Source organism: Brienomyrus brachyistius, chromosome 21 (assembly GCF_023856365.1).
Source record: "Brienomyrus brachyistius isolate T26 chromosome 21, BBRACH_0.4, whole genome shotgun sequence".
In the NCBI taxonomy this organism is placed as follows: domain Eukaryota; kingdom Metazoa; phylum Chordata; class Actinopteri; order Osteoglossiformes; family Mormyridae; genus Brienomyrus; species Brienomyrus brachyistius.
In genome coordinates this window covers 14,828,499-14,843,683 of record NC_064553.1, presented here as the reverse complement: position 1 = coordinate 14,843,683, position 15,185 = coordinate 14,828,499, and the positions used below count along the sequence as shown (strand labels likewise).

The following is a 15,185-nucleotide window of genomic DNA, read 5'->3' as shown; positions in this document are numbered from 1 at the left end:
GATATGTGATGCAAGCAGAGATTAACCTCTTTAAGTTCTGTTAAGGCTTCTCATGCTGATGACTCATTTGTGGCATCCGATCAGAACGCAGACTGAACCAGAACAGAAGGGTTTAGTCAGGCAGCGGGTTTAAAATTAATAACAGATTATTAACAAACGTGGCCCGTAATAAATAGTTATGTAGCATGGCATTGAACTGAAGTATGAAGGTTTGATATACAGCGTGAGGATGGGGTTAGTGTCCAAGGCCCCCACACTGTGTGACTGCTGGGGGAGCCAACAGGAGACTCATATTTGGATCAGGAACTAAACTGACCATTCAGCCTAGTGAGTATGACTTTGTACATGTAATATTCACACACTGATTTACAGGCATACGAGTGTTGTTGTTCAGTATACAGTAGGTTCCATTTTGCCCATGGGGCACCGTGCTTAACTTTACTAAGGGTGTTTTTGCTGAGCTCCTTCTGACAGTGTGAATGACGGATATAAACTCTTTTTCGGAAGAGGAACCAAGCTGTTTGTGGAATCGAGTAAGAATGAAAATCTGTTGTAATGTATTGTAATCGATTGTCATGTATTGTAGCACACGGCATACAGATACTTGACAATTTCCATGTAGTTATTCAATAAGTTGATAAATGTTGCTCCTACTGCATTAGACTGTTCATCTGAGGCTTTCACTGGACTGTGGGTTTAATTAGACTTACTCAGGAAAATGGGGGTTATCCTGTGGGAATTGGCAAATGTGGAAGCAAACATGCAGAAACTATAATACTGTACAGTTTTGAAATCACACCATTGTGCTGTGTGACCACAAATAACGTCAAGATAATGTTTGGATCTGGGACACAGCTTTGGGCTCAATCAAGTGAGTCTCTCATAAGCCAAGATACATTTGATAAAAATTGTAAAATGCAAAAAATTTATTAGGCATTTTGTCTTTGGATGTATTAGATTGGATTGTTAACCTCACTTAATACTTACTGAATGCTGCAGGTGGGATTTCTTTGCAGGAACTTGCATTATAGTAGTATTTGTGTTTTATAAGGTTCTGGAAGAAAATTACGTGTGATTTTTCAAAGTCGAAGACGACCTGTATTTGTATAGATCCTTAGATCAATAAGGGCAATTAAGGGTAAAAGACAGAGGTGTCCATGATCAGTTGGGGTTTACAACCCTGTCTACATGCAAACGTTTTTAATAATTAGATGAAATGAACTCATGTGGTCTTATTTAAAATCCTCAGTTATATGGGAATATATGACTTAGATTAGGACATCTGCTATAGGAAGTTATTGCAACAGTCAGAGTCATTGTGTGAATGACTACAACAAGATTGTATTTGGCTTTGGAACCAAGTTAATCATTTTGCCAAGTAAGTCTGATTATTTGTGTTCAGGTGTATATTTAAAATACTAGGATGGCTGGGTGTTGGTCATGTAGTGGTTAACCTGGGTAGGATACTGACACTGATGCTGATACAACTTCATCTGGAAGGGCTGCCCTGTGGATTAAGGTGCATTTACTGTGGTAAAAAGTTTGTATCTTGCATAATAAGTTCAGTTATTGGGTTAAGACCTGGACGTAGAGTGATTATTCTGCTAAGTAAGTCTCTGGGATTTCATGGCTTCTGTCTCGGTGTACGATTGCTGAGATGGTCAGGCTGGTTCTTCTACAGCATGGCATCTAAGTGCTGAGGGACCAGGGAGCCTGGTCTCCCAGAGAATCCAGGCTGGGCAAGTAGGGTCCTGCTGTATTTGTTGAGCTCTGTGCCACTGTGTGAATGCGGGAGTGAAAATGACCTTTGGAAGTGGGACCAGACTCCTGGTAGAACCAAGTAAGAAGTTGCTTTTTATTTAATCGTTATAGATATACTTCTTTCTTACTGAGAATGGCCTGGGCAGGGCGATTTAGTGGCCTGTGAATGCTGGCCTGCAGCCAGAAGGTTGTTGGTTCAGTGCCCAGGATGAATTCATCCATAACTGATATGTGATGACATAACAAGGTTGTATCTATACCTTTACTACAGCCTAAAGATGGGAAAGGTGGAGTAGATATTTTTGATATTGCACATGTTTGCGAAATCATGCAGGGTTTATATGGTCTTAGCTGTTATTGTTTATACCAATTAGGCATAATTATATGGTGGAAGCTGATTATTTAAAGCATGTCTTTCCATAAAGACTTGAGCAGAGCACTTTTGGTTTTTGAGCCTCGTTCTCCTACTGTGTGAATGAGAATAATTTCAAGATTACTTTTGGGTCTGGAACAAAAATTTGGATTCAGTCAAGTGAGTAACTCCTTCAAGTTATTAACAAATCATATATGTCATTAGTATTTTATCCATTAATGTATTTGTTACAAAAGTAATAATTCTGGGTGGACGGTTATGCATTGCGAGGCTACTGGCCCAGCCATGTGTGAGGTAGCTGTAATTAGTTATAATATTATAATTTGTTATAATGAGGTAGTTAAGCTGTTGACTAAAGGCACAAGGTATTAATAACAGAAGAATAGATGTACAATTGATGTACAAAGTCAATAATAATGATACTATATCAGTAATGATACTATATCAATCCCTGTGGGAAAATGTTCACCTCCCCCAAGATGAGTTTTAATCCGCCCATCCATTTAGCCTTTAAGCTAAATCTAAGCTATTAGTAGGATCACATATTTCTGTGATCCTACTGAACACAAACAGCCCACATTTTTCAAATATCCCTGGTAAATGGTTTACATTTCGAAGTAACCATTCTTAGTTTTGTCTGTACCTAAGTTTGCAGTACGCATGAATAACAAGAACAGACCTTACTGGTGTTTATATCATGGACTCACTATTACAGGAATTCAGAATTATCAGAATGATTCTCTTTCTGGGAAGAGCACAGCTTTTTAATGTGTTTCATTATGAATTAAAATTGGTCATAAGTGTATCATGTGAACTATTTTCTACATTCCACTTTAAATTTAACAAATATATTCAGATGAGTATAGCTTGTGGTGTATGGTGTGATCTTAGATAATGAAAATGTCCCATGGTAAAAACACTCTATTTGGTGAACACAGTTGCTTTAAGATGTGTGGTTTTTGATCTGCATAACCTCACAGTGTGAATAACAACTACAAGGTAACGTTTGGATCAGGTACCCAAGTTTGGGTACAGACAAGTAAGTGTTATTAATAGTAAATAAAAAGTTAACCTTTTCTGTTACACTTATTTCATATCACGGCTTTTATTTTGTGATGGGTAACTGATCTTAAGTGTATGATGGAGTTCAGTGGCTATGGTTCCTAATATTTTACCGTGAGCATTTTGGTGCGATGCCTGTTTGGTTGTAAGTTTTATGCTGCCGTTTTGTATCCTGATTGACTTTATAAATCACTGAAAGCTGAAAGGCAAAAAACACTTTTGGTCATGAGTCCACTCTGAAAATAATAAGAAAAGCTTTAGTCAATTCAAACTAGTTCAACAATGCTTCATCGAATCAGTGTAATAATGCATTATTAGCTCCAGTTATGTAGCAATGGAGAACACCATTGTTGGTGTTATTTGAGAAACAATTTGAAACAATTTCAAGGAATTTGAAACTTGAATGGAAATATGTTTTTGCTAAGCTCTGTGTGGCAGTGTGAGTGACGGATCATTCAAAGTGACCTTTGGGCGCGGAACCAAGCTCTCTGTGGAAATGAGTAAGAATTTAATGTTCTCTAATGTCACTGGTGTTCAAAGACATAAGATGGTCACGTGTTCTAAAGAAATACATCGTTTTGTAACCTGATCCTCATACCAAAGATTTTGGACCCAGGTTTAAATAATACTTCACATTAAGTGCTTAATGCAAGATGGTATGATATGTAATTTGTGTGTATCAAACCATTTTCAGTTCTCAAATTAGCACCAAGAGTTATGTAAGCAGAACGTTCTAGATCCAACATGGGCCAGTGCCCTTTACATAATGTACTTTCATATAGACTGTTAGATTGATAACATGCAGCAGAACCTGTTATCATGTACTGTAGGCCTAACACTACATAATTGCAAAATTTGATTTTTTTTCTCATCCGACCATTTTCATCTGGATATATTACAAGATAAAATATAGTTTCCAGTACAATGTCTCTGTCGGTGGTGATCTTGTTTGTCCAGTACTGGTGGAGGCTGTTTGTCAGTGGTGATGCTGTCTGTCCAAAAATATGCGAATACATAAAATTTATCCAGAAGATACTTTTCATTGTAGCAGCTAGAATTGTTTTAAAATGATTCCATTAGCTGCATATTTGCAAGATTTAGGACTTTGAAGAACATAGGGTTAATGTCCAAGGTCTGCACAGTGTGTGACTTCAACGACGGGCAACTGGAAGCTCATTTTCGGATCAGGAACTAAACTAATTGTTGAAAATAGTGAGTATATCATTATATAGTCACAGTGATAATCCGATCCACAGGTGCAAGAAACATTTGTTGACTCCAGTGAGAATGACATTGGAAGTGTAGGGATTAACATAGTGTATATGACGATATATTATTAAGAGAGATAAAACTACAGTATCTTCAAGCAATAAATTGTGAATATTATCAGTTAGGGGATATGATTGTCGTAGTCGGTGGTGTTTGAGGTTATTTATTTATTACTTCCCTCCCATCCGTCCACATCAAACATTCCTTAAGAGTGGTCAAGGTGGAGGGGTTTCTGGTATTGAAAAAACCGTAGTGTGAGTACGGGAAGCTATGGGACATTATTGTTTGGAAATGGAACCCATCTATATGCAGGATCAAGTAAGTTTAATGAATACTATGTATTACAGTGTGGAGTATTTTTTGGAAAAGATGAATGAAACTCTTGGTTTTACTTTTGGAAGCAATACACTGGATATTTAACCCTAACCCTTCTGGTCACCTAATGGTCAGAGGATTTCAGTTACAGTTTCAGTTATTTCATTACACAAGGGGATCTGTATGCTGATTGCGTCCGGTGTAGCCGATGGAGAATATAAAGTCAAATTAGAGGTAAATTAGACTTGTTAAGCTGGGCATGAAAGGTAGGGCTGCTCACTGTGTTTGCTGAAGTACAGACTGGGTAGGGAATGGCCACTTACTGTAATATGCAGAAGTCAATAAAACCTTAAAGTGATCCAGCGTATAGAATGTGGTAAACATCAAACATGGATAATGCAGCAATGATTTTAAAAGCGCATAGAATTCTGTTATAAAATATAATGTTTTTTCACATTATGATGATGATAACTCTGAGATGCTCTAATCTGATTTCCTGGCTATTTTTGGTTATTGTATTGGGGGTAACCAATGTGTAAATTATGCTTTTAGTATATTTCTGGGACAAGCCTGATTTGGTAGAAGAAGCACAAATACCTTCAGTGTGTGTGTGTGTGTGTGTGTGTGTATATATATATATATATATATATATATATATATATAATTCAAATTAAAAGCATCCATTTCTATATTCAAACAGTTTTAAGTGTTTAAGTGAGACTGTAAAAAGTACAGCAGAGTTATTTATCCAATACTTTATCTCATTTTTCCCAATCCGGTCCTTGGGGAGCGTCTATGGGTCTCTCAGGACTATGTTGGCAAACGCTGCTGTATCTAACGTTGATCTTGACGTCATTTATCTAGCTATCACATCTGCACATGGAGATCGTTTTCTGAAAAGCAGTTTTTTTTGTGTTTTTCAGAGGAGGAAAGAGGTCCTTCCGTCTATGAACTGGAAAAAGATGAAACCAAAGTGTGTCTGGCTTCGGGATTCAGCAGGTACAATGCTCTACGTGGAATGGAACCGTTCCAAGATTACAACAAGTCCGGGCCCACCAGGATCGGAGGTGACCCATACTTCGATAAAGTACATATCCTGGGAGAGAATGACAACTGCCCAACTAATGAAACAGGTAAATGTGCTTATATGACATTATTAATTCTAATATATCATTATTAATATAATACAAAAGGAGGATCCTTACTGCAGCCATTATAGTCCATCATTGTGTGTTTGGTATATATGTATCTATAGTGTATAATTTGTATCAGTAACTTGCACACAAAGCCCATTGGCTAATGGCATTCAACATCAAAATACTTAGAGACATTAATTGCTCCAGACTAAAGTTTAACAATTTCGTAGGTGTTAGAGAAAACAATTTGGTTACTAGTCTGATCGCTGTTGCATCAGCAGTTATCTGTAATTTATCAGTCATTAGGCAAACTTGAAAAAATAACTTTAGCTTCAGCTACAGTACCAAGATTTCTGCAGGCTCATACCACCATGACTGATAGAGTGTGTGTGTGTGTGTGTATATATATATATATATATATATATATATATATATATATATATATATATATATTTTACTGTCATGACTGTTGGTTCAGTCCTGGTGGGTGGAGCTCAGGAAGTGCCCCTTACTGTCCACAAGTAGCCAGTGCAGTATATGCATGATTTCCGCTAATTGCATTGATTTCTACTTGCATTAAAGCGTAACGCTGTTTTAAAACGCAAACCAGTTTTGACAGAGAAATCTGTCATTTCAACCCTTTGGCAGTCGGTTTTGCTTTCAGCCTTTAATTATCATTAATCAACTAATTTATTATGTGGTTGCCCTGCAACTGTGAGGTTAGCTTTCATGTTACATATTTACATTACATGTGTATTTATCTGTGTTTTCTCTTTCATTAATCGCAGATGCCAAACCATGTAATTCGGATTTCAAGGGTGTTTTTGAAACTGGTAAGTTTCTAAGTAACATAAAAAAATAATTTAAAAATACAAAAAGTTCATATAAATATATGCATAATATAATAATAACTTTTATAGTTTTTATAGTGATTGTCTATTATCATTTGAAACAAAACAATTCATTGTAACAGTACTATTATTTAAAAAAGCTACATAAGTGTTCTTCACTTCGGCATAGTCAATACATCTGTCTTCAGTTTAAAATTTACGAGCATTTAATTTTTATATATTTTGTATATCATTTATCTGTAGTTTTCAGTTTACTTAAATATATTAAATCCAATTTTGTTTCCATGTATCAGTAATAATAGTGAAAAAATATATTTAGTTTTGAACTTTCTCACATGTTTTTTTATTCAGTGCCAGGAAACGGTGTGTTCATGCTGTTTTCATTTTCTCCAGATAAGAATATTAATTTCCTGTCGCTAACGGTTCTCGGCCTGAGGTTCCTGTTTCTGAAGAGCATCCTGTTCAACGTGCTGATGACGATTCGCGCGTGGTCCAGTTAAGGTGAGCTGAAACTCCGACTGAGCGAACACTTAACAGGAAAACCCGTCCACGCCGATCATTAGCCAAACTGCCGCCGCGCTCCACTGCTGAGTACAGTGTTTATTGCAGTATAGGCAGCACAGAGGGTGAGCTCATGTCACCATTTGTCTTCTCAGGAGACGGACTTTCTGTACCAACGACACGGAGACCCGACACCAAGGCCACAGATGCACCGAATGGAACAAAAGATTGCAATACAAACAGTGGATTAGCGTCGTTAGCAATAGCAGCAAAAGTATAAGATGCTTTATTGAGTTCATTCTTTTTAACTATTTTACAATTTGTATTCTACCTTTTTGAAGAATGTTCCCCTTACATATGTATTTCTTGTTTTATATCATGTATTAGTAATAAAGAAATGGCAGTTTATTATCTTGTATTATAAATATGGCTGTCACTATATTAGTAGATGGTGGTGTATTTTGCTTTTTAAAGGGGAAAGTTAACCGTAGCTCAACATCCAGTGACTGATCTGCCCTCATGCTTTGGACCTGTTGGTTGTGGATGTTAATAGGTATGAGGAGCTCACAGCCATAAATGTGTGAAGATGATTATGCTTTTCCCCCTGTTGCACACCTCACGTCTCATTTTATGCCGAAATGTTTGAACCACATCCTGTTCTTTGGTCTTCTCATTCATTTTGATTGTCCTTGTACATTTTTTGACTGATTAATAAAGCTTTACAAACATTTGACAAGGTTGTTTTTGTGTAAATAATAAGCACTTGTATTTATTTCATTCAATAATATTTAGTATTTACCAGATACAATATTAAGGAGCCTGACACACATTTTATTTGCTCACCAGGTTCAGCTGATATGTGTTTCCCTTGTCATAAGAAAAATCCCACTGTGCAGATATACGTAACGACGTAGCATTAAGACGGCTTTGGGAAACACCCCAGATCTGCATGGTATGAGCTGCTCTTTCACTGATCCCAGTGGGTCTGTCTCATTGGCGTTATATCTGCTCTTTCAAAATGGGACAAATGGGACACTGAATTCTGCAGTCACTTGTGCACTTTTCCTGTGCTGATTTCCCTGTGGTTAAATGTGTCATTCAAGCCTCAGCTGACATCCACATACAGGGAAGGTGACACATTGTAGGGAGACTCAACAGAAAAATAGGTTAGTTGGATTTTTCCATCCATCCCTGTTCTCTACCCATTTTTCCTATTCAGGGTTGCAGGGGGTTTGCAGCCCATCTCAGAAGCTTTGGGCACAAAGCAGGACACAACCCAGGATGGGGCGCAAACCCATCACAGGGCACAAAGCAGGGCACAACCCAGGATGGGGCGTGAGCCCATCACAGGGCAGAAAGCAGGGAACAACCCAGGATGGGGCGTGAGCCCATCACTGGGCACAAAGCAGGGCACAACCCAGGACGGGGCGCAAGCCCATCACAGGGCAGAAAGCAGGGCACAACCCAGGACGGGGCGCGAGCCCATTACAGGGCACAAAGCAGGGCACAACCCAGGACGGGGCGCAAGCCCATCACAGGGCACAAAGCAGGGCACAACCCAGAACGGAGCGCAAGCCCATCACAGGGCACAAAGCAGGGCACAACCCAGGACGGGGCGCGAGCCCATCACAGGGCACAAAGCAGGGCACAACCCAGAACGGAGCGCAAGCCCATCACAGGGCACAGAGCAGGGCACAACCCAGGATGGGGCGCAAGCCCATCACAGGGCACAACCCAGGACGGGGCGCGAGCCCATCACAGGGCACACACCATTTACTCACATCTATGGACAATTTGGCAACTCCCTTTTATCTTATAATGTTTTTGGATGGGGGGGACAACTTCCACACAGGTAGAGCCGGGCGGATATTTGAATCCTGGTCCCAGGGCTGTGAGGCTACAGTACTAACCTAGCAGGTTTTTTTATTCCTCATATTTAAAAATTTATGACATTTATTTATTAACATTTGCTACCTCACACCACTGGACACCAGGCTTCGATTCCCCACCTCGGCTCCACCTGTGTGGAGTTTGCTTGTTCTCCCCTTCTGTAGGTGTGAATGTGTGTGTGCTCTGCCATGTGCTGGCACCCCATCCTGGGTTTGTTCCCTGCTTTGCGCACGTAGTTTCTGGGATAACCTCTGGACCTCTGCAACCCTGCACAGAACAAGTGTCGCACAAAACTAATGAAAAATATTTTAAATTATATTTACACACACATTTATGAGCACAGTTACACTGCGCTGGGCTTGAGTCTATCCCAGAATGCACAGGGCATGAGGCGTGAGGAGGGGCTGGACAGGGTGGACTAGATGAAATGTAACACAACATGGAAGAAGCATCAGAGACTAAAGGGGGGTACCAAAGAGCTCTGTGAGGGACGCTAAGGTGAACAGATATAATGTCTGGCACATAAAAATATCAGAAGCTCAAAAAATTCCGAAGGAGCTAGAGTTTTCGCCTGGTGACCTTTGCAGGTCGTTGGCTGGATCGTGCCGGTTCACCTCTGAGTTAGTCCCCCTGCAGCCTTGCGTCTCAGAGTCTACGAGTTGCCCCCTGTTCATATGTCGGTTCTGTAGGTGAAACTATTAGAACATTACACACAACTTCATGTTCTATAGATACACAGACACCAGTTGAAAGTTTTGTGGGAAACATTTTAAAATGATGTCTGACATGATCTTCCTTAGCTACTGGGCTGGGGTCACACCTCTAACCACAGATAAGCCCCGAGTTAACGTATGGCAGAGGGTGTTAATCCACCGGCCCATCGGGGCTGCCATTTCACGGCCGCCCTTGGCATTACCCCCCACCCACGGAGCCGCCAGACACTGGATGATCTCCGGTGCCCCATTTCGGCGTCGCTCTTCCTGAAACCAAGCCTCTGACCATATATGTCGAGGTCACATGGTCTGCGTCTGGGGGGAGGTCCCACGAAGGCGGCTGGCTTCCTGGAAGCGGTGGCAGGTGTTGCAGAAGTGTGTCATGCTATGTGCAGGTGGATATGAGACACATTCCCCAAAGCCAGGATGCTCTTCCCACAAGCTGAAGCGCCATCCACACACCTGTTTTCCATACAAAGCCCCATATTGCTTCCTGTCCCTATTTATCAGCTGCCGTTATACACTGGCACATATCTGCTGGTTTCCAGTAACAGTTCTCAATATGTACATTTTAATTCTGCCTCATTACTGTAATTGCTTCGCGCACCGATTCTTTCCAGAATTCGGCTGATTTGGGTGACAGTGACCAGGGGAGCCATTGAGGATGGGGAGGGTGTAAACCCACCAATATTTAATTTGGCTTCATTTCACAAATAACCCTTTGTATTTAAACAATTAAGCTGTCCATCCCCCCTCCCCAATAGCAAATCCTCTTGACTGGGGCTTGATTCCATTCCAGGTTGCATTTTTAATTTCTGATTTCTGATTTCTTACAGAATCTGATGTTAAAAATAATTAATAGATTTAAGATGCTTCATGATGATTTTGTTTTTTTTGTTTTTGAACTAAAATACGTTTTTTGTTTTATGCAGAAAAATCATAATTAGGAAATGGTTATAACAAAAAATAAAGAACTGAATACCGTTAATAAAAATTGCCCAATGTTAACTGTTATTCCTACTCTTGTGGTTTTATAACCAAGTATGGCCTGTTTGGCTAAACACATGCATATGCGATTTCAGTCGTATATTACTAAATACGAGATAATCATATCTATATTACTCTCATAAAACATCCATTAATGTTATGGAAAACGACTGACCCCAGAACAGGTGCTATTCCATGACTGGTGTCAAGTGTGCCACTTTAAATAGGAAACTGTGGTTTGTCCCTGACCCCAGAACAGGTGCTGTTCCATGGCCGGTGTTGAGCGTCCCATTTCAAATGACAAAATGCGGTTGCTTATTGAACCCAAAACAGGTGCTATTGCGTAACTGGTGCCAAATGTTCCATTTCAAATGACAAACAGTGGTTACATACTGACCCCAGAACAGCTGATGTTCTATGACTGATGTGGAGTGCCACACTTCAAATAGCAACATGTGCTTGCTTACTGACCCCATAACAGCCACTTTAACAGATTTTAATATTTCATCAAACACAATATTCACGTTTGTCTTCTCTCTAATCATATATAACATAACCATTAACAATGTACTGTAGTAAAATTTTTCAATTCAATTAATTTGAGCTATTATCTATATAATCTAACTCACACACTTACAGTAATACACTGATATCCATATATATTATTTATAATATAATATACAACAGTATAAGAATGGTGAATTTAAACAATTTAACACAGTTTGATCACATTCATGAAGAACTTCAACAAAAACAGAGCAAACCTACACGGTTTGTAACATTTCCACTAAATGTTCCCCCTACGCTAATTTTCACTTGGAAAATGACAAAAATAAAAATGACATCCCACTAAAAGAAGGCGGTGAATTCTCATAACCAGCCCTCCAATCACAGACATTACGCATTTTAATACTGCTCCAAAGCTATTACTGTTTTTAGACTTATTATAAATGAACGCTATGGGGAAGCCCCCGGTTTTAAAAAGCTTTCGTTCTGAAACTGTGAACACGTTCTCCCCTGTTTTTATGTTAAAGGGCCTTTTCTCTTTTTCGATTTTAGAAAAAGGGTTCCTTAAGGACATTAGAACTGCTCGATGCGACCTTGTTGATCAGTTGTGATTGAACTACGGCAGGAAGCGGGTAGCTGAAGCAGCTTTGAGGTTCGGCGCTCGCTTTTCCAAAGGAAGTGGGCGCAGCGTAAACAGATGAACATAGACAGATAGATAAAGCTCAAGGTGCAGATCCTCACGTCAGAGGCGAGAGCCTCGCACCCGCAGCAGCGATGGAAACAGGAAGCGCGTGGGTGCAGGGCGGAGAAAAGGGGCCAGGGAGCCGCATGCAGCGCGCTACATGCACAGTCTGCACTCTGCAAGCGCCCTGCAAGCACCCTGCAAGCGCTCTGCAAGCACCCTGCAAGCACGCCGCCCTTCACCGCACTTGCTGCTTGACACACTTTTTCCACATGTGCTGCAAAATAGTCTCATATGCATAAATAAATTCATTTAAACCTACACATCAGTAAAAATGCAACACTTGGGCCAATTCTTGAACATGGGGGCGTGGAAAATGGATTTTCAAAATGCACAGAACATTTCACTTGCTATATATTTTTTGAATGTTAATAATAATAATGTTAATGTTATTGAAAATCTTTGAACAAAACCTTTTTCAAAACATGCGCATTTCACTTAAAGCATTTTAAAACTGACATACGTATGATATTAAAGGCCACCTATTTTATAGCTGATTGATATTTTTAATGGGTATCCAAAAATTTAAGGGAAATATTCGTTTGAGAAATCTAGACGTCTACCATTAATCTTCGCTGACATCTATCGGCCAATGTTTGTAATTACCACTTCAAAATATAAAAGGAATAGATTATATACTGACTCGGGTATGCGTCATCACTGCATTTGAACACTTGGGGGAGACATTATACAACATTAGAATTAATTCACTAATTATTCGACGCATACCAGCATATTGTGCGATTGCTACATTTCAACACATGGAGGAGACATTAGACAGTAATAGATTCAAGAAGCAAATTCTTTATAGTCATTGTAGTTGTAGAACGAGGGAAAATCGTGCACAGTATATCCTGCACAAATATAAATGCGACAGAACCTGCATTAGGCTGTTAACTAAGTTGCTGTTGGTTGAAAAAATTAGACTCAGCTTGAATAAAATCCATAATTGAAGACAGGCACACATAAAAAAACTACAATTTTAAAAATAATAATGTGTTTATATTAACCTGTATTTCTACTGTTGCCATGTGGTCAGAATGACAAAATTTCAGGAACTGTACATGAAACTGAAGAAAAAAGTTGGATCTGACAAGATTCTGGGTCTCAGGGGAAGATACAGCTATTATGTAGTAGCCAAGATCAAGAATATATGGGATACTAGTGGAAATTAAGATTATTATTATTACTATTAATAATAATATTAATAACAATAACAATAATAATAATAATAGAGTGGCCTAGAGTGACCTGGAAGGTGTGTTGATTTGATGGGATCTTGAAGATTCTGTTTCTCCAGCCCTGAATGCCTGTACCAGATTCTCAGGCTTCATGCAAACTGGTATTTAATGGACTAAGGCTGAGCACAATTAATGGAGGTTGAACACAATGTACAGGCAGGTCCAGCCGCAGTGCTAATTTGGTGAGGGGGTGATGGAAATTAGAGGGGATGGGACCAATGCTGCGGCGAGGGGGTGTCACAGAGCACAAGACAGAGGCAATGTGATACGGTTTTTATTTTGCCTTTATAACGGCAAAGAGTAATACAATTGCATTATAATGGGAGACAGCAGCAAGGTTAGCAATTAGCAAATGAGGGTTAGTACATGTCGAATTACAGGGGAGCTAAGCGGAGCTCGGCTCCCCAGAGAAGGACATGAGCTCCCTTGAACAGCTCCCTGGGCACGATTAGGAGGAGCTCTAAAAACTGTCCACTTTTGTGTTATAGCTTATATTTTACTTATTTACATTAAGGCTACAGAAACAAAAAATAATAACAATATAAAGATGTCAATGTTGAGGGTTTATTTGCTCATTTGATTCCATTTTCCGAACATCTGTCACCACTAATTAAAACAATTCTGTGTCTATTCCCTCTGTGGCCATCGATGATTGGCTGCGCTACACTTCAGCTACTAGATTTACGAAGTCGCCTGAACTCCTCATCACGGAGTGGGTGCGGTATTTGAACTGAAGTCGTTAATTACGACAACAAACAGTTTTTATCCAGGATTTCGGGGAGGTTCATGGATAGTCAGAATGTGAAAATGGAAAAACCTTGCAGGAGTGAAAGAGGGAGAGAGGGAGCAGTGAGCCAATGACAGCTGTTTTATTTTTCTGTGGTTAAAAAAATAGCTAAATAATGCTTAGCTGCCCGTGACCCTGATGGATAGGCGGTTTGGAAAATGAATGTATTGATGGATGGATGTTTAGCTTTTTTGTTCAAGTGATGTGTTGTTATTGACGGGGTGTGTATGAGGCAGAATGATGTTACCTGTGTCCCTCTGCTTTGTGATCATTTTTTTTTTTGTGTTTGATTTAATTACGCTGTTAAATTTCTTGTGTAATGCTTTATGCTGGAATTTAAGAGATCCAGGCAGCATTGACTGAAACAGCAAACTCAGCTTTCGTTTCAGAGAAGCTCTGACTTGCTGGAGCAGCAACAGCAGGCACGGGGTTTAACATCAGTGGTGGTGATTGGATGATGGTAGTTTTCTCTGCCTCCTCATTGGTGCTTAGGGATCCCAGAAAGTAATTTATTTTATAATGTTTCATTGTAGTTACTAAATTGCCCCTAGGTGTGCATGTGTGAGTGAATGGTGCGTGAGTGTGCCCTGCGATGGGCTGGCCCCCCATCCTGGGTTGTTCCCTGCCTCGTGCCCATTGCTTCCGGGATAGGCTCCGGACCCCCCGCGACCCAGTAGGATAAGCGGTTTGGAAAATGGATGGATGGATGGATGTTTCATTATTTGGTAACTGCGTAGCCCGTTTGACTAAATGTAAAAATATGGATTGGTAGGCTGAAAAACCATTGATGTCTGAGTTTCTCATTAGGGTCACATGATGCATTAACTAATGCATCTCATAAGTATGCTTTGTTATAGTATATTATATTTAAGTATAAGTTTGGCCATGTAAAAGTAGGTAGTGCCCTGGCAGTACTAACTGTACCGATCCCACGGGTTATGGGTGGAGAGCAGCTCTCTTAAAGGTTTGTCTTTTACATAACAGTATGGAATGAATTGTTGTAGTTGGTTCACCATACTAAGGAAACTATGAACCTTGATGATGGAAGAT

General features: G+C 39.7%; 1 gene segment (V, D, J or C); it reads left to right on the top strand.

Moving 5' to 3' along the window:
• LOC125716598 (M1-specific T cell receptor alpha chain-like) overlaps positions 1-8,004 on the top strand; it is a 55,629-nt gene extending 47,625 nt beyond the window's left edge. The window contains 4 exon segments of the C gene segment in view: positions 5,704-5,913; positions 6,705-6,749; positions 7,161-7,268; positions 7,424-8,004. Coding sequence covers positions 5,704-5,913; positions 6,705-6,749; positions 7,161-7,267 — 362 coding nt within the window.
• Positions 8,005-15,185: the final 7,181 nt, after the last annotated feature.